Genomic DNA, 19,202 nt, shown 5'->3' on the forward strand with positions numbered 1-19,202 from the left:
ACCCTTGTTTCCATATAGCATTGGGCCTAAAGTGGCTAAACTGACTATAAAACTTTATTTGTGGCTGAGGTACGTGACCTTTCACGTAGTGTTTTTTTCTATAAAAATTTCAGGATATTCGTTTTTCAGAGAGAGATAATCGTTCTTTGTTTTATTCGCTGGTGGCTCTCCGGCATTTTTCCCGTGAATTGGGTTCAGGTTCCGACCTCTGATGGCTTCAATAGCATCAGCGACTGGTCAGCTTTTGGTTCCGGCCTTCTTCTCCGGTGTAGCCGCTGGGCTTAACCAGTGGGCTCATTACTCATATTACAAGCTATTAAAACTACATAACAACGGTTTCTTTCTTGAACATCAATTATTATTTGTCTTTTAAGATTCGACCATTACAGCAATCTACTTTCTATGTAGTCAAGTCACTCACACCATACGACCATACCATTACAAAAAAGGACAAGACCACTTAATTACAATGTCAATTAGCACAAGATAGTCAACCCTTAGAATAGATGCAAAAGTCAAACCATGATTGATGAATTATCATAAATAAGCATAAGGTCAAACTTTAATTAGATGGGACCCTAAACCATTCGAAACTCCCAAAGTCTCAAAACATGATCGAATAATCCAAAATTCCAAATAATATACTAACAAAACAGAATTTAAATTTCGTCTGTCAGAAAATGAAAGAACGAAAAAAAATTGTCGGCTTTTTATTTTTATTTTTACTAATTATTTTAATCAAATATCAAAGATCTGATGTGCCGCCTTTGTTATGTCGTTGGCTGATTCAAGTTCACAACCATTCTCCATCTATAAGAAAAAAAAAACGATTTTTTTTTGTCATTAAAGATTGCACATTTTCAATGTTGGTGTTAGATTGAAGTTTAAGACAGACATGGAATGGTATAGTTAGTTACCTCGAGGTTGAAGCGATAAGAGACAAGTAAATGAGACGTAGTCGCGATATTGAGATGAAGAACAGTGAGTCGAAGCTTTTCGAGTGAGATGATTCCTTTTATAAGCTGTCCTTGTTTCTTCCGACATACAACTCTAAGGTTAACGTGGTTTTGTATCAATGTGGCTTCGATTCTTGGGGCGCAAGTTTCATCTTCATGAACTCTGTTTTCTACTCTACTATGTTGCGTTCTCTTTTGCAACTCAAGTGATAGTATGATTTGCTCGAGGACCTTCGCGTAGTTTATTGCTCCTCCCACTATGGATGCTTGGTCTCCCTGCAAGTTGAGAGATTTTTAGGGTTTTGAAAGTCAAGAGGTTGTGTTGTTGAGATTACTCGTTGGATGTAAGAAGGTGGGAGAAGTAAACGGAGAGAGTTGATATGTTCATTCATCTGTCGCCGTCGGTTTCGTTCAGCAGCAATGTGGTTTATCCTTTGATTCTCTATCTCTTCAATGTTTTGACTTGGTTTAGTTTTCCTCCTCTTCCTCTTCTCTCGAGTCATATAAGGAGCCAGCAAGTCTCTGTTCTTGCGCTTGTGTTGTGTTGGGGAAGAACTAGAACGGAGGAGTATCACGTCTGCTTCTTGACTAGACAAAGCTTGTTTCGTTCCTTCGATGGATGATGCTGAAACTTGGTTCTGATAAAAGTGTGGATAACCCTCGTGTGAAAGAAACCTTTCGATTTCCCAAGTCTCTTTGAGGTTCTGAAGAGACAATAGCCTTAGAAAGCTCGGTTCTTCACTTTGCAGTATCTGTAGAAATGGCACTGTATCTTGCATGCTCTCTTCCTCTTCTTCTTCTTTAAAGGCAAAGCTTTGTGCCTCTGCAAACCCTTGAACTTCTAGGCTTCTTGCATCTGTTTTTCTATCAAGAAACTGCAAGAAAGATGGAGTCATGAGGTTATAACCGGTGAGGCCAATGATTGAAAACGAAGTGTAATTTTATTCTGCATTGAGTGCAAAGTATATGGACTCGTTAGTATAAAGAGTAAACGATAAAAGAGAGGAGGGTAAAAGCTTCCCAAATTAAGCAAAATATACATACACAAGGGTTGATTTGTCCTTGAAACCTCTCCATTTGAGAGCTTTATGTTTGCTATGTATTATTATGTAGTGATGTGTATAACAATAAATGTTAAGAAGCACAAAAGAAGCAGGAGAGGAAACTCATGTACTCTCTTCTGATTCTGAGGCTTTCTAGACTTGTAACTGTTACTCTTTATATAGAGCAGTGACTCTTTAGTAGCTATTGAGTAGAGAGGAAAAATAGAGGAGCTGTAATAAAACTGAATGGTAAGAAAATGTATATAACTTCTGGTACTGTAAGAAGAGTTGGTGAGGCTGAGCAGAGCAGAGGAGAGGAAAAGGGCCTTTTTCAACCCAAACAATATCAGTCGTGCCAAATACTACCTGAACTATTGATCAGTGCTAAATACGACCCCAACTCAATTATAATTCAAAAATACTACCTAGACTTATTAAAATATGCCAAAATCTACCTGAACAACTGATCAGTGCTAAATACGACCCCAACTCAATTATAATTCAAAAATACTGCCTAATTTTTTAAAATGTGCCAAAATCTAAATTGACCGTAAAATAATTTAGTCAACCGTTAAAAAAACAAAATAACTTCGTTTTGGTTTAATCTTTAAAAAAAAAATGTTCATTCTGGGATTCGGATCCGTGCATTTATATACTTTAAAAGAGACACTCTAACCACTGAACTATAAAGTAAATTTTTGATATATACTTCTTCATATTCCCTGTTTTTTTTTTTATAAAACTTTGGTGATAATTGTTTCTCATTTTTATGAATACATTAACATATTTTTTAACTACCATATATTTAATATACTTATATTATACTAAAATATAAATATAATAAAATATTTTAAATTGCACAAATTAAATATAATTAAAATTTTGATACTATTTATAAAGTTTTCTTATATAAATTATTGTAATTTTAAAAATTTATGATATTACTCCATTACTATAAATATATTATATTAATTTGTAAAAAAAAATTACCATTCAAATTTTTAAAATTACAATAATTTATATAAGAAAACTTTATAAATAGTATCAAAATTTTAAGTATATTTAATCTTGTATCATTTAAAATATTTTATTATTTATATTTTAGTATAATATAAGTGTATTAAAGATATGATAATTATTAAACATTTTAATATATTTATAGAAATGAGTAAAAATTATCACCAAAATTTTATTTGGAGAAGATGAAGAAATATAGTAGTATATATACTTTCGAATTCGTAATAATATATCAAACATTTACTTTAGTTCAGTGGTTAGTGTCGATTTTAAAGTGTATCAATACACTAATTCGAATCCTATAATGAATATGTTTTTTTAGAAAAGGATTAAACCAAAACGTCGTCGTTTTTTTTTTTAACGGTTGACTAACTTATATTACGGATAATATAGATTTTGGTACGTTTTAAAAAGTTTAGGTAGTATTTTTGAATTGTAATTGAGTTGAGGTCGTATTTGGCACTGATCAATTGTTCAGGTAGTATTTGGCACGATCGTAATTGTTCGGGTTGAAAAAGGCCTTTGTCCCAGCAGAGGAGAGAGGGAGATATTATTGATGGATGCAGTTTTGTCTTGAAGTAGAGACAGAGACTCTGTGGGCACATTCTTATTTTTTTTTTTTCACATTCTTATATTATTACACAGAAGAAGGTAAAAAAGAGACAAATCATGGGTAAGAGAGCTTCTATTGGGTTTGTGTCATCTTTCTCATTATATCTCAATGACTCGGTCATTCTGTATGAGAGATAACATCATATTTACACACCACCATTCTTTTCTTCAAGGCTCAAAAAGCTACAGAAATTATGCCTGTTCCCATCAAGTCTAATGATTTCCTGTTAAGAAAAAGTTCTAATGATTTCTTAACTGTGGGCTTTGTCTATTATATTGACTAGCAATTAAAACAAAAAAAATTGACTCTATAGATACAATAACACTAGGGAATCTTATATATTATTGATACCTTGGCTTATACGGCATTGAACAGTGTTGTACTATAAAATGTCCCAGTTTTGTCTACAATCTCAGTCTTAAGAGCACCTCTAACAATGGTTTGTTAGAGGGTTCTTAAGATTTAAGAAAAAGAAAACAATTAGAAAAAGAGAGAAAGAAAGTGCAAAAAGTTCTTAAACTAATTGTTTAATCTTGACATGACAAGAAAACAAAGCCTTTCCAACCGTGATTGCCCAGATGTGAAGCTCATGAACAGACACCACTTTCTCAATCTCCATTAGACTTTTTTCATGCTGCTTAGCATCTATCTATCTTGGTGTACTCTCCATTAGAACATCAAGTATGTTTCGAAGCACCTTGATGGTTATCCCTAAAAAATAATAGAAAGTACTAACATGCAGATCAAGTTAATTAATTTCCATTTAGGGTTATACCAAATCAATCCCTCTCCAATCATTAGTCCAATGCTCGCCAAGAGGATGAAGATAAGCTCGTTGCACATCGATGTTCCTCCTTTCCTCTGATTTCTCCAACAATTGCTCAGCATTATCTCCATGGCCATGAAGATCATGACTGTGACTACAGAACGGAACCGTAGACTCCATGACGGAATATCTTCGACGCCAACGGTAATCTTCAAGCAAATTGACAGATTTATTCGGGATGCCATCTTGGGTAACAGAAGACGGAAGCAATTCCATCCTCTCAGCTCTCATAGAGTTTCAACTTTGTTTGTTTTTGTTTTTATTTTTGCCTTGGTTGGTTGGGGCGGGGCGGGGGCGGGGGGGGGGGGGGGGGTGTTCGGTTTTGGTTCGTTTGTTTCATTTTTTAGGATTTTTGGTGTTGTACTCATATCTTTCATTCAAGTTTTACTAATTATCGAGTAAGATTCGGTTTGGTTTCTTCTGTGTTCGATTCGGATCGGATTGTAACTACTGTTATCGTCCAGAATGTATTTGAAGCCTCAAAAATTTACAAATTATTCTTTTTTCAAAAAAGTAAAAATAAATAAATAAATATATAAGCTCCCGCGGGTGTATTTATTTTACGTTTTTATGAATTGATATTCGTTTTTATGATTAGTGTTATATATTTTAGATATGTTACCGTATAAATAACTGTATTCAAAGAATCGGACTGAATCAGGTAATAAGATTATTTTTTGCACAAATATCCGAATCCGTTTCAGATACATTGATTATTTAGATATTCATATATACATGAGAATCAAAATCATTCGGACTCGGGAGGAACCAATTCGAACCCCACACATAAATTTATAATATCCAAGCAGAGTCTAATTTCAAAACCCAAAAAATTAATCACAAAAAAATAACTTTTTCTGAATGAGTTCTTGAATATACCTAAATGATTCTAAAAATAAATTAAAAAGAATTTTTTTCTATATGTTTGGCTAAAATAAGGGAAATTGAAAGAGTTTTTTATTTAGTAAAAAGTTATATGGAATGAAATATTAATTGACAGTAAATGTAATACGTTATAGTTATTTTGATTTAAGTTATTATATTGTTCATATAAACTATGCCTTTGATTTATGTGTTTGGCTACGTAATTTTTACCAGTTGGAACTAAGATAAAAGAAAGTTTTAGTAAAACAGATTAAACCGAAACCATATGCAAAACCAAATTATTTTACATTTTTGATTTTATAATTTGCACAAAGTTAATGTTGATCTATACTATTAAAGCAGAATCTCTAATAGGATTCTTTCATTGGTTATTTGAGAAATTTACAATGGTATATGCCATTTTTATTTTATTTTTTAATTTAATAATGAAAACCATGCCGTTTTATTCCATTATTTTCTCCATTTCATTTATTAAAAATTCCTTCTTTTTAATAGCTCACTTCAGATTTGGAAACATATACAGTGAAAACTCTATAAATTAATAAGGGAAAATTGGAAATATGGAACAAAAAAACTGATACATTGTCCCTATGCCATAATCTGAAACATAAATTGTCCGCTTGGTATAAATTTTTTAGAAAACCCAATTACATCCCTCATCTAAAATGATTCAAAATGATTTCGATTTTTTTAAATATAATTAATTAAAAAAAAAAAAAAGGGAAAATAAAACAAAAGGGGGAAAATTCTCAAATCGTGTTTCAACCCTAATATCGTTTCTCTCCTTTGGCGATACAGAGCAAAAGGCGATTCTCAGATCCTCGGTTTCTCAGAGGTCGCCTTGCCGTCGCCGGTCTTTCTTCTGACCGCTAGCACTCCGCCGGTGGTCTTCTTCTTCTTAATCGAACCTCCGGCTCACTTCGCGTCTCGTTGTCAATTAAGTCGCCGAACACAGAAGCTCGTACCTCGCCAGGAACTGAAGTTGTTGCCTCGCCGCTCTGCAATTCACACACTCAGCTCTAGTTTCAAGCAAAACAATCGAGACTTTCAGGTTTGTATAAGGATTTGGGAATTTTTTGCATGTCTTTGTATCTTAGTGTGATAGGTTTTGTTTCTAGTTTCTGAGAATTATTTAGGTATCTATGTTATGAAATTTTCTTTTTTGCTATCAAAGTTTCTTATACTTTTTCATGTTTGGCATCTGTCATGCTTTACTTTTTTTTGTGGCTACGGATTGCTTGTATCACTCTGTTAACGTTTGTGTTGTTGTTTATTGGTCACTGTCTGTCTTTTTTTAACATCTAAAAAGTTTGTATAACTCTTGTGTTGTTGTTGTGATTGTCTACATCTCCCGACATAGCCTTTGTTAAAGAAGAAAAACTGCTCTCTAAAACTACTTTGTTTAAAACTAAAACATCTCAAGTTGTAGTTCATTTGAAAAAAAAAAAAGAATACTTTCTTCTTATAAATAAGACAATTGATGTTATGTTGATTACTTTAGTTTAGTTTATATGAGTGGAACCTTCTTTGGTTTCCTAAGGGTTTATAAGTTATTAATGTATGCTTGCTTTTAGAGATTGCTAGTACATGGTAGCACTAGCACGATGAGTAATCAACGTGAGAGTAATGAAATCATCCAAGTAACATGACCATGTTCATTACATGATTTTCTATGCTAAAAGTTACTTTTTTGTGGTTACGGATTGCTTGTATCACTCTGTTAACGTTTGTGTTGTTGTTTATTGGTCATTGTCTGTCTTTTTTTAACATCTCAAAAGCTTGTATAACTCTGGCCTTTTAAAAGTTTAATTTTTAATTGTTCATTATCTGGCCTTTTAAAAGTTTAATTTTTTTAAAATAGTTTGCGTTTGATAGGTATTCAATTTATGTTGTGTTAATGATTTAGCTGTATATGATATCAAAGTTTAATTCTTTTTGATGTTTTTGAACTCATATTGTATTTGTCTCATTGTTCACAGGTATGACGGTGGATCAGTTGCCTAAATGCCTATTCAAAGAGGGTACCGAAACACAAGTTGAGAAGGTGAACAACACTTGTAGAACTTCTATACTTGAGGAGGTGGAGAAGTACGTTGAGGCATAGTACAAAGAAATGTTGGCTGATCCGCTGTTTGCTCAGGTTATGGCAATTTATGAGCATAAGCTTCAGTATTCGGGGAGACTGATCCACACCTTTGCTTGTAAGCAGCTTCTTACCGCAAAACGTCATGAGTTGTGGTTCCATTATGCTTGGAGGCCTCTCAGATTTGCGATGCAAGAATTCCATGCGGTTACTGGTCTGAAATACAAAGACGACGAGCCTGACTTTGGTATCTAGTGATGCTCATTATAATTAGCTTCTGTTTACAACTTCTTGTCTGAGATTATTGGATTTGTGCTTACAATTGCTGGGTCATTATTGGCTTCTTGTTTACAATTGATATGTCATTCTATTCAGCTTCTTTTTACAACTTTATGCAAGAGTCTTCGCAGGTAGTTGCAGTTTGAAGTAGAGTACAAAAAGCAATCAAGTAATTATGATAAAACGAGTAAATCAAGTAGAACATGAAAATCCAAAAGCAAGCAAAACGAGTAAATCAAGTAGCCAACAACAATAAGATAGGTGAGTTGGATTCCTTCATATCAACTTCAAAGTCTTCGCTGTTTCCATTGATAGGTGAAGTTGACACACACAACCTTGTAGAAGCTTTTCCTCGTACATATGTTAGGAAATTTTTGACTTGTCTATCATTCGCAATGATCACTGGCGGACAGTCTACTGCACCGATTAACTCTATAGGTAAGTAGCTTAACTCCAGCTCAAACTCGTTTTGGTCTATTCCAAAATCATCAAAAGCCAAAATCCTTAGATATTCAAAGGAACTTGTCAACTCCACAACCAATACTCTACCCCGTTTCTTCTCATCAACAGCAAATTCCCATCTTTTAAGGGGACTGAATTTCCACACCCCACAAGAAGCATAAATATGCATCTTCAACAATAGCTTCAAAATTTTTGGTTGATTTCTAAAAAAAATCTCAATAACGTGTGTGAGGAAGAAGGAGATCACGTTTTTTAATTTTTTTAAAAAAATTAATTTAGGAAACACGAAAATCACTAAAATTTAGGAAGTTTTAGATTCAAAAATATACACTTAACAGATTTTGGAGATATTTAAGGAAAATTAACATTTTCGCGTCGGTAGAGGGAACCATCTACTCCCGTAGAATATAGATAAGAGGGTAGATTGTGCAATACAACTGTGGTAGGGAAATACATTTTCGTAGATTACTTTGTTAAACTTTCGTAGAGTACTTCTATAATGGCAGATTATTTGCTCAAATGAAATCTACCGTAGTTCAGAACTAAGTTAACATGGCAGGCGGTTCATTCTACGATGGTAGATTTATATTTTACAGTGGATTTGCCCGTCTACGGCCGTAGATATGTAAGTGATTAGTAGAACCAGTTACCTTCGAGCCCGTAGACGGTAGATTAGATTGTCTACGAGCCGTAGACCAGAATATAGAATTATGATCTACTTATATTTAATCAACAAAACTATTTTTCATATGATTGTCTCTTGTTCATGTACAATTTGTATATTTTTTCATATTTTTCTGATTTTTAAAATAATTATTATGAATTTTTAAAGTTGATCAGGGACATGAAAGTCAAAAACAAGCAAAAAATGAAATTATGGCAAAGGGACAATGCACTTGTTTTTCTATTCCGTTTTGGCAATTTTTTCAATTAATAATGTTGGAATTACACTAAAACTATAATTTTATTAATTTATCGATATACTAATTGAATCAAAAACTCAATTTTTGAGACTATAAAATTATATTAATTTATAGAAATTTTAGTGTATATTAATTTATCGAATATTAATTTAAAGAAGTTATTTTGTATATTCAATGCAAAACGTGGACCATCATATTACTATCTTAACTGAGCCATAGTATCATTACGAGAACCAAAATTATATTCCCCCTGTTTTTTTATTGTAAGTAATTTCGCCTGAAATCACAAGTATTTAGTTTAAAACATTTATAACTCTATCATTTAATTAAAGAGAAAAAGAACCAATAACAAATCACATTTCTAACTTTGTTTTCAAATTTTTATTTAAATATTATTTTATCATTTTACTTTTTGCATTAGACTTTGAAAACAACTTACGTTGTGAAACAAACAAAAATTTCCAAAACTACTTATATATAAAAACTGAGGAAGTATCAATTATAGTTTTTTTTTTTGTAAAACGTAGTATCAATTATAGTTGTCCGGTGAATTTTTTAGAGAAGCTCTTTATCTTTTTTTTTGTTCTTATTTCAATCATAGTTTGTATCCATATATCAGATTATATTTTTCTTTTTTTTTTGTAACTTAGGCTTTCTAAGATTATATTTTTCGCGTTTTATCTTTTCTGCAAATCCGATTTTACTTTGTTTTGTGTTTACATTTCATCTGAGTCAACTAGATTTGAATTTAGGTTAGATACTCAGGTCTGGTTTGTTTCTTTACTCTGCAGTTCATGATTCTCCTCTTGCTAGAAGAGCCAGTCCCACATCCGGCAATAGTCGGTAAAAGGATCCTTCCTCTAACGATGGTATCTCCCATAAGTCACCGTTAAAATCCGACACATGCTGGTGGCTGATTGCTATCACGAGCTCAGTATGTAGTTAATAAACACCTGATTATAGAGTTTCACGTGATAGATAATTTAATCCTAAAATACATTATAAAGAAAGTAACATCCATAAAATAATGATTGCCTTACCAAAAGTAAAAATAACTGGAAAGGTCATTGTAATTGATTTATATTTAGGACAGTGGCTAAATAAATGTCTCTTCCTCATTGGACCGGCATATCATCATGGACATACTTGAATAAGGTGGATATTAGTATCAATTTGATGTATATCAGTATACGCGTGTATAAGAATATAACTAAGGGCATCTCCAACCCATAACACTATTTTAGTGTCAAAACAACACCATTTTAGTGTAATTTTAGCACTAAATTTTTTTGACTCTCCAACCACAACACCAAATATTACACTAAAATAAATATTTTTTATTATTATATTATTAACTAAGATTCTTTTTGTCTTTGTTTTGTTTTGATAAATGCTAATATTTTATGAATAAAAGCTATTAACTAATATAAAACTATAATAAAAATAATATTTCTGTGTCAATATAAATATATTATATAACAGTTATATTAAAGTATTAGTTTATTTTGTAAGTTAATTTTCAATGTGTAAATCAAATTTTGTTATATATTTTTATTTTTCTTATCTGATCTATTTATAAAATAGTAATCTAAATCAAATTTAATCAGTTAGATAGACAATATGTAAATAAACAGCTTTGATTTGACATAAAGGAAATAGTTTTGAAAAAAATAATAATAAAAAAAGATTTGCCGTCGCTACAGTACAACACCAAATATGGTGTGACACTGTAGCAAATAAAGGAATCCCACTATTTTGCTGTTTGTTTTACCGTGCCATTGGAGAAAGAAAACGTCAAATCCTACACTATTTTAACGTTATAGCGTCTGGTTGGACTTGGCCTAAGGGTATGATTGTATAGCATTTATAGAGTAAAACTTTATTCTAGATTTGACTTTTACTCCCATTCCAACTTTTTTTCACCAATCAGGTGAAAATGCAAATAAGAGAAAATTATATTGGTTTTGGTGAATCATTTCTCTACTAAAATGAGGTGGAAACCAGCGCAACACATTTTCACCATTTTTTATTTTCTCTTTTATTTTTCATCCAGTTACGCCACTTGTAACCAATCACACCCTAAATGTATTATTCTGTTTTCTGCTCCCAAATAGAGTAACTGCAAAATGGAGTTAAGTTTTAATCTAATATATTATTCTACTTTCTGTTCCAAAATTAAATATTAAATAGTTAATATTTAATATTTATTTAAAATTTAGTAATATCATCTTTTATTTATATTATTTTCAAAACAATATATTTTTACTTTATAACTCTTTATTAAATACAATATTAAATTATTTTTTTATTATATAGTTAAAATTATTCGACAAGGTTTAAAAAAGAAACATTCATTACATTAAAAATTACATAGCTTGAACATAGTAATACATCAACTTAAATAATTTATTAGAATAAGTATAATTATTCACTACATATCTTTTATGTTTTATTTTATTTATTTTTTGCATAAAATAGTTCATCAGATGGTTGTTTATATAATTAATAAATACTAACAATAAGTTTTATAATATATATAGTAAAACAATATTATTATACTTATTTTTTTTCAAAAAAAATATTTTTATACTTATTTTTTCAAAAAAAAATATTATTATACTTATTTACAATAATATTTTATTAAAAACGAAAACATTTAAACATGGAGTCATTTTATAAATAAAAAAAATCAACTCTATTTTGAAATACTGAATTGGTTTACTCCATATTTGGAGTAATCATCCATTTTGAAGTGGATTTTGAAATGGGATTGAAGATAATTTTTTTTCAAAATAGAATTGGTTTTGTAGTGGGGTTGGAAATGCTCTAATATATGGTATACCGACATGTAAGTTCAAATTCGATCAGTTTTCATCTTTCATGACATAGAACTCGCTCGATGTTTTCTTTAAACTGAATTTCAGTCAATGTTTTCAGTTTCGAATAGCAGTTTAGGTTATTATAGCCAGTTGTTGAACCCCCCCCCCCCCCTCATTCCCCTCGCCAAAAAGGGTTTATTTGTGATATGACCAAAAAATAAAGTAAAATTAGCTTTGTAGAGAGAGGGTAGAGAGATATAGGAAAAGAAAAAAAAAAGGTGTGATTTTGGTTAGATAATGTACAGTAAAACCTCTATAAATTAATAATGTTGGGACTTTGAAATTTTATTAATTTATAGAGATATTAATTTACAAAAGTTTCTTTACTTAGATTTTTCTATTTTTAAATATTTTATTTATAAAAAAGAAGAAAATATTGTATTTTACCGTATGTACATTATTTAAATTTTAGAAAATTTGATTTTCATATTGTTTACTATCTTATTTTATGTATATTTTTATGTTTCATAGAATTGTTAAGTGGTTTTCGGTATATTTTTATTAAATATTATCAAAATATATTGAAATGTTAAGAAAAATAAAGAATTTTTATTGTGAATATAAAACCAACAATATAATATTTAGCTTGTACTTAAATAAAATTTATATATAGATATATTATTAATTTATAATTTTAATGGGACTATATATTTATATAGAAGTTTTAAAAATATTATTATCTTATTATTTTATCGATTTATGTTATATTTAACACCGGCCCAACTTGGGACCGGTAAAATTTATTAATTTATAAAGATTATTAATTTATAGATTATTAATTTATAGAGGTTCTACTGTATTATGGATTTTTGTTTGCTTATCTCACATAATTTCCCCCAAAAAAAATATTATAGCCAGTCTATAATAAATTAACAGAAAAACACTGGGTATAAGAGCGTTTCTAACTCATTGCTATTTTCAACTCTATAAAAATATTTAGAGGTGAAATTGCTCCAATCCACCTCTATTTTTTACTCTATAAAATAGAGATTGCTATTTTAGAGAAATACATTAGAGCATATCACACATCTATTATAGAGTTCCTCTATTTTAGAGGTGAAAATAGCAAAATACATTAGAGATTGTTTAATAAATTAACAGAACCGCATTATATGTATAGACACTACATATATACCAAAAAAGTTTTTCTTTGTTTTTCCTACTTTTTTAGTAATTTTTTTCTTTTATCTTTAAGCATTACATATATAAATGACCTATATAATTCTTTTTTTTAAAGCTAATGACCTCTATAATTCCAGAGAAACTTTACCCGAGTCGAGGCGAAAAAGTTAGGACTTAGGAGAATATACAAGAAAATACAAACAATACGTGACAAGAGTCAAGAGGCCTTTAAAAATAAATATTAAAGATTCTGAATAGTTTTGTGATCGGTTAGATTCATGCAAATTAATTGAACTGAATCTAATCTATGAAATGATGAAAATTTTAAATTGAAGCCGTATACGATCAGTTTCCTATAACTCGACTTGATGAGAAGAAATAAGTAATTGTTCAACATATAATTTTGGAGCTTTGATGTCTTTATAAACCACAACCAATTGAATTTAGAATCGAAACCGAAAAACCTGGCCAGATTTTCTATTCTAATTTAACGATTAACTCTTTTTTTTGTCAAAGATTTAACGATGAACTCTAAGAGCATCCCCATTAGTGAAACTAATGGGGGGTTCACACAAATCCCAAAAAAAAAAATATTAAAAAAATCAAATTCTATGAACCTCCTCTCTCATAGTCTCTTCCCACTGAACCTGTATCATCACTATTTCGCGGGCTCCACGACAAGTGGCGGCCCGCAGTTGGTCGATTAATTTTTTTTTTTTTTTTTTACAAAAAAAAATCAAACAGTAAAAAAAAATAATAAAAAAATAATAAATTTTTTTTTGGTGAACCTCCCCGTGAGGTTCACCAATAGAGATGCTCTAAGTCTAACAAAAATGAAAGAAAAAAAAAGAACTAAAGAATCATCTTCTCTTACGCCTCTTATCAACATTGGCTGTCTCTAAGGAAGGTCGACACGTGCTGATATTTGTCGGACGCCATATTCAGTCACAACCACAAATTTATTACCATGTCATCTTTTTGTCAACTTGGCTCTCTGAATGGTGCCAAATGGCACTGCAGCAATGGTTGATTTTGACAACTGCGATTGCTACTTGTCTGAAATCCATATCTAATCTATTACATTGTCTACCAAAGGAAAACCATACCGTTCACTCTTTAAAACAAACCATTCACTCTAGAACTTTTTGTGATTTTTTATTTTTGAAAAACATTCACTCTAAATTAATTCCATGAAATACTACCAAGAGATTCCTCATTAAGGAATCCATTGCTCTGAGAAACAAACACCAAACTGTATTCAGCCATTTGTTTAAGATTTAATGACGAATCCTTAATTTATATTTGAATTATCTTTGATTTTCTTGATAAACATTAATTCAATGACCGAATTATATTCTAACTCTTTGATTTTTATCACGAATAAAGATATATTGGTTTTAGTAGATATATTTGACCCAAGAAAGGAATCCTTTATAAAAATGGTGGCCAAACAAAGGACTTTAAAAATAAGGAAAATATGATCAGTCCGAAAATGAAAGGAATATATTTTGTCCGGATATACCATAATTTTTCTTTTTCAGCTTTTAGAATAAAAGTTGAAAAGGCCATATTACAAAGAAATAAAAGAAGGAAAAAATAGATAAAAAATCAAATAGCATCAAATCAAGTTTTTGTCACAAAAATAGCATCACAAAAAAGAAAATGATCAAAAGAAGTTTTATTGAAGGATAGATATGCATTTATAATTAACCTTTGGGTTAGTTAATCTAAAACTTAGGATTCAGAGTTAAGAGCTGAGATTTTAAGAATGTATTCGAATATTTAAAAACAACAAATAAATATTTAAATTTTCAAAACAAAAATGCTATTTTGGTCATTTTAATTTTTGAATGCTATTTTGTGACAAAAATTTTAAAAGTGCTATTTGAGAAAATTTCCCAAAAACAAAGTCGAAAGAATTTTAATTAAAAATGAAATAATTTAATCATTAATTGGATTTAAAAAAAAGTCAATAAATCTAACAATTGAGTTTGCTTGTTAAATATATGCATGAAAGTCAATAAACCTAAAATCCTTTATCTCGTGATCATCTTCCTTTTCTGAATAAACTCGTTACCATCTTTTTTGTTTTCTGTGTAGAGTAAGCAAACGCAAAAAAAAAAAAGCAAACGGGTAAACTATAAAAGTAGTATACCCTGTGTGAATATTTGCACATCTTTCTTTTTAAAGAATCACTAGATCTTGATCCGCGCTTTGGAAGCGCGGAATATTTTACGAAAAAAAATTCACTAATAACTTAACAAATATTTTGTTAACTTTTAAAGAGTGTGTATTTAAAATATTTTTGCATTTAAATCAATGTTTTTAAATTTAACCCGATTGGGATTATACCGGTTAATCCGGAGATCTAACAATTCAATTTAGTTTTTTAAAATATTCATATTAAAAAATCACTAAAATCCGAAACTAACCGATTGAACTGATGGATGACTGATATGTAATCTAATTTGATTGAAATTGTAATAGTTTCATAATTTGTAATCTTATAATCCAACTTTAAAGTTCATTATTTTGTAATTTATGAAATTATGATGTTTTTACAAAATTTTAAAGAGAAAATGATGGATATAAAATAACTAAAATTAATTATTGTATTGTTTGGAAACATTGATAGTAGTATATAAAATATATTATTTGGAAACATTGATAGTAGTATAAAGACATAAGTATATTGTTTGGAAACATGGATAGTAGTATAAAGAAAGAAACATTAGTGATTTAATGTATGTTTAACTATAAAGTATAAATATGTATTTAATTTAAAAATTTACAAAATAAATGTTAGGTCCAACAAAATGTTTCTGTTTTAATAATATAGATAATGTTTTTTTTTTGTAACTAAGAATCATAATGTTTTTTTTTTTGTAACTAAAAATCATAATGTTTGCAGAGACTAATTTGGTATTGCATCTAAACTAAAGACTTGAAGAATTATTTGCAAAAAAAAAAAGTCAACAAACCTAACAATTGAGTTTGCTTACTAAATATATGCATGGAAGTCAATAAACCTAAAATCATTTATCTCGTGATCATCTTCCTTTTCTGAATAAACTCGTTACCATCTTTTTTTGTTTTCCGTGTAGTGAAAGCAAACGCGTAAACTATAGAACTACTATACCCTATATGTGAATATTTGCGCATCTTTCTTTTTAAAGAACCATAATGTTTGCAGAGACTAATTTGGTATTGCATCTAAACTAAAGACTTGAAGAATTATTTGCTTATAACTTACGGCGTACAGTCACAAATTAACCATGGTTAATTTAGAATTAAATTTGGAAATATCTTAGAGTACATGAACGAATAAGAAAATATCTGTAACAAACTTTCTTATTCTCTGTGTTACCGTTTACAAAGGCAATACATTCACTTATATAGTAAGTGTTATATCTCGGTTTACACATAACCGGACGTAATCACATTAAACCATAATAAACCAGTTCTATACTCTAATATTCCCTCTCAAGATGGCATGTAAATAGACTTCAATGCCAACTTGCCAACCAAAGAATAGAACTGTGGTGAGTACAACGCCTTTGTAAAGATATCTGCAACTTGGTTTGTAGTGCGAACATGAAGAAGCTTGATGAATCCAAAGAGAACACGCTCACGAACCTGATGACAATCAAGCTCGATATGCTTCGTGCGCTCATGGAAAACAGGGTTAGTAGCAATGTGTATTGCCGCAGTAGAGTCACAGAAGAAAGGAACTGGTCCATGTTGAGGAGATTGTAATTCAGCTAAAAAATTCCTTAGCCAAACGACCTCGCGTGAACCAAACTCCATTGCACGGTATTCGGACTCAGCAGAGGAATGTGAGACAGTTTGTTGTTTCTTTGACTTCCAAGAGATCAAACTGTTGCCAAGAAACATACAGTAACCAGAAGTTGATCGTCTTGAGTCCAAACAAGAAGCTCAGTCTGCATCAGTGAATGTTTGAAGAACCAAATCACACTCAACTGAATAGAACAGACCAAGACCAACAGTGCCTTTGAGATAATGAAGAACTTTCATAGCGGCTTTGAGATGAGAAGCTTTCGGAGCTGAAGTGTATTGACAAAGCTTGTTGACTGCAAAGGTAATGTCTGGTCTTGTTATTGTCAAATACATCAGACGTCCAACCAATCGTCTATAAGCTGCTGAATCTTCAAGTAGAGGTTCCTTGGAATCCAAGCAAAGTTTTGCACCTGGATCCATGGGAATAGACGAAAGCTTACAAGCTAAGAGGCCAGCATCTTCTAAGAGACTTAGTGTGTACTTACGTTGACACACTGCAATCCCTTTACTAGAACGAGCTATCTCAAGTCCAAGAAAATATTTCAAAGGACCGAGATCACGAAGTTTGAAAGCTTCACTGAGATGAAATTTCAACTGATCAACATCTGCATCAGTGTTACTCGCAATAATAATATCGTCGACATACTCTAAGACTGCAGTGTAGATTCCTCCTCTGTAACGAATAAACAGAGTATGGTCAGAATTTGATTTCTTAAAACCAAGACTAAGAAGAGTTCCACTGAATTTCAAGAACCACTGCCGTGATGCCTGCTTTAAACCATACAAAGATTTTTGTAACTTGCAGACAGCATTAGGCGGTAGTGTTTCCCCCTCTTTTGGTGTATATCCTGGTGGCAATGTCATGTAAATATCCTCGTGCAAATCTCCATTGAGAAAGGCATTAGAGATGTCTAACTGAGTAAGACTCCACTTCTTAGCAGCAGATACTGAGAGCAACGTTTTGACAGTAGTCATTTTAGAAACATGAGAAAAGGTTCCTCCTCTTGTGTGTATCCTTTAGCTACCAAACGGGCTTTGTATCTCTCAATGGTTCCATCAGGATGAATCTTAATCTTGTAGACCCATTTGCACCCAATGGCATGCTTTCCAGGAGGAAGAGAACAGACAGTCCATGTGTTTGTACTTTCCAACGCTATAAGCTCTTCATTCATAGCCTTGAGCCAAACATCAAACCGCTTGGCTTGAGTAAAACTTGTCGGTTCAGGAATTAGAGCAACGACACATATATAAGCTTTGTAGTCTTCAGACAAACTATTGAAGGAAGTGTAAGCAGAGAGAGGATAAGGGATCTCAGTATCACTTTCTGCAATGTTACAATAGTAGTCTTGAAGATGTGGAGGAAGCTTAGAAATCCGTTTGCCTTCAGTTGTAGTTGTATCAACAGGTCGTTTACCTTTTGCTTTATCAATATCCACTGTAACAACACTCGGTGATGGCGGTTCATGACTAACATCAGGAGCTTGCACATGTGGAGTTTTAGCAACTGCAACATCAACTACTGAAGTATCAGCAGTAGGAATCTGTACAGAAGAAGTACTAGAAGATGATGAAGCAGTAGCAGAGGCAAAGAAGTCTTCATAAGTTTCAGTCGGAGCTTTGGTGTAAGGAAATATTGCTTCATGAAAGGTTACATTCCGAGAGATGTGAATAGTATTAGAATCCAAATCAAGAAGCTTATATCCCTTATAGCCTGCAGGATATCCAATAAAGACACATGGTTTTGATCTAGGCTGAAACTTATGACGTTGCTTTGTAGATGTAGAGTAGTAAGCCAGACATCCAAAAACTTTTAGACCATCGTAATCAACTTTCTTGGCAGTAAGAAGAAGCTCGTAAGGAGATCTATTCTGTAACAGAGGTGATGGAAGTCGATTAATGAGAAAGACAGCCGTAAGAACACACTCACCCCAGAGCTCTAGTGGAACGTGAGATTGAAACATCAGAGCACGAGCAACGTTCAAGATGTGTTGATGTTTCCGTTCAACTACAGAGTTCTGCTGAGGCGTTTCTGGACAAGAGTGATAAGCAATGATACCTTTCTTCTTATAGAAATCCACAAACCTCAACTCTTGAGCATTATCAGATCTTACATCTTTAACAACCGCCTTGTATTGTGTCTCGACCATCTGAATAAACTCTGGAAAGATTGTTAATACTTCATTCTTTGTGCGCATAAGATAGATCCAGGTAACTCGAGTGTGATCATCGACGATGGTTAAAAAATACTTATAACTTTCTGCAGTCGACACAGAGAAGGGACCCCATGTATCGATGTGAAGAAGATCAAAGGCATTT

General features: G+C 31.5%; 1 protein-coding gene and 1 long non-coding RNA gene across 2 annotated transcripts; both read right to left on the minus strand.

Moving 5' to 3' along the window:
- Window positions 1-515: 515 nt before the first annotated feature.
- Window positions 516-2,212, minus strand: LOC108851993 (transcription factor bHLH67). The gene is made up of 4 exons (XM_018625475.2): window positions 2,001-2,212; window positions 1,292-1,831; window positions 918-1,232; window positions 516-810 (listed from the first exon to the last, which is right to left on the minus strand). Exons 1-4 carry the CDS (start codon window positions 2,031-2,033, stop codon window positions 739-741), a joined length of 960 nt encoding a protein of 319 aa, XP_018480977.1. The 5' UTR covers window positions 2,034-2,212; the 3' UTR covers window positions 516-738.
- A 1,313-nt stretch (window positions 2,213-3,525) lies between these two features.
- LOC130510421 (uncharacterized) lies at window positions 3,526-5,160 on the minus strand. The gene is made up of 2 exons (XR_008944068.1): window positions 3,981-5,160; window positions 3,526-3,852 (listed from the first exon to the last, which is right to left on the minus strand). It is a non-coding gene; the product is annotated as an uncharacterized LOC130510421 (long non-coding RNA).
- Window positions 5,161-19,202: the final 14,042 nt, after the last annotated feature.

The sequence above is a fragment of the Raphanus sativus genome, chromosome 4 (genome assembly GCF_000801105.2).
Source record: "Raphanus sativus cultivar WK10039 chromosome 4, ASM80110v3, whole genome shotgun sequence".
In the NCBI taxonomy this organism is placed as follows: domain Eukaryota; kingdom Viridiplantae; phylum Streptophyta; class Magnoliopsida; order Brassicales; family Brassicaceae; genus Raphanus; species Raphanus sativus.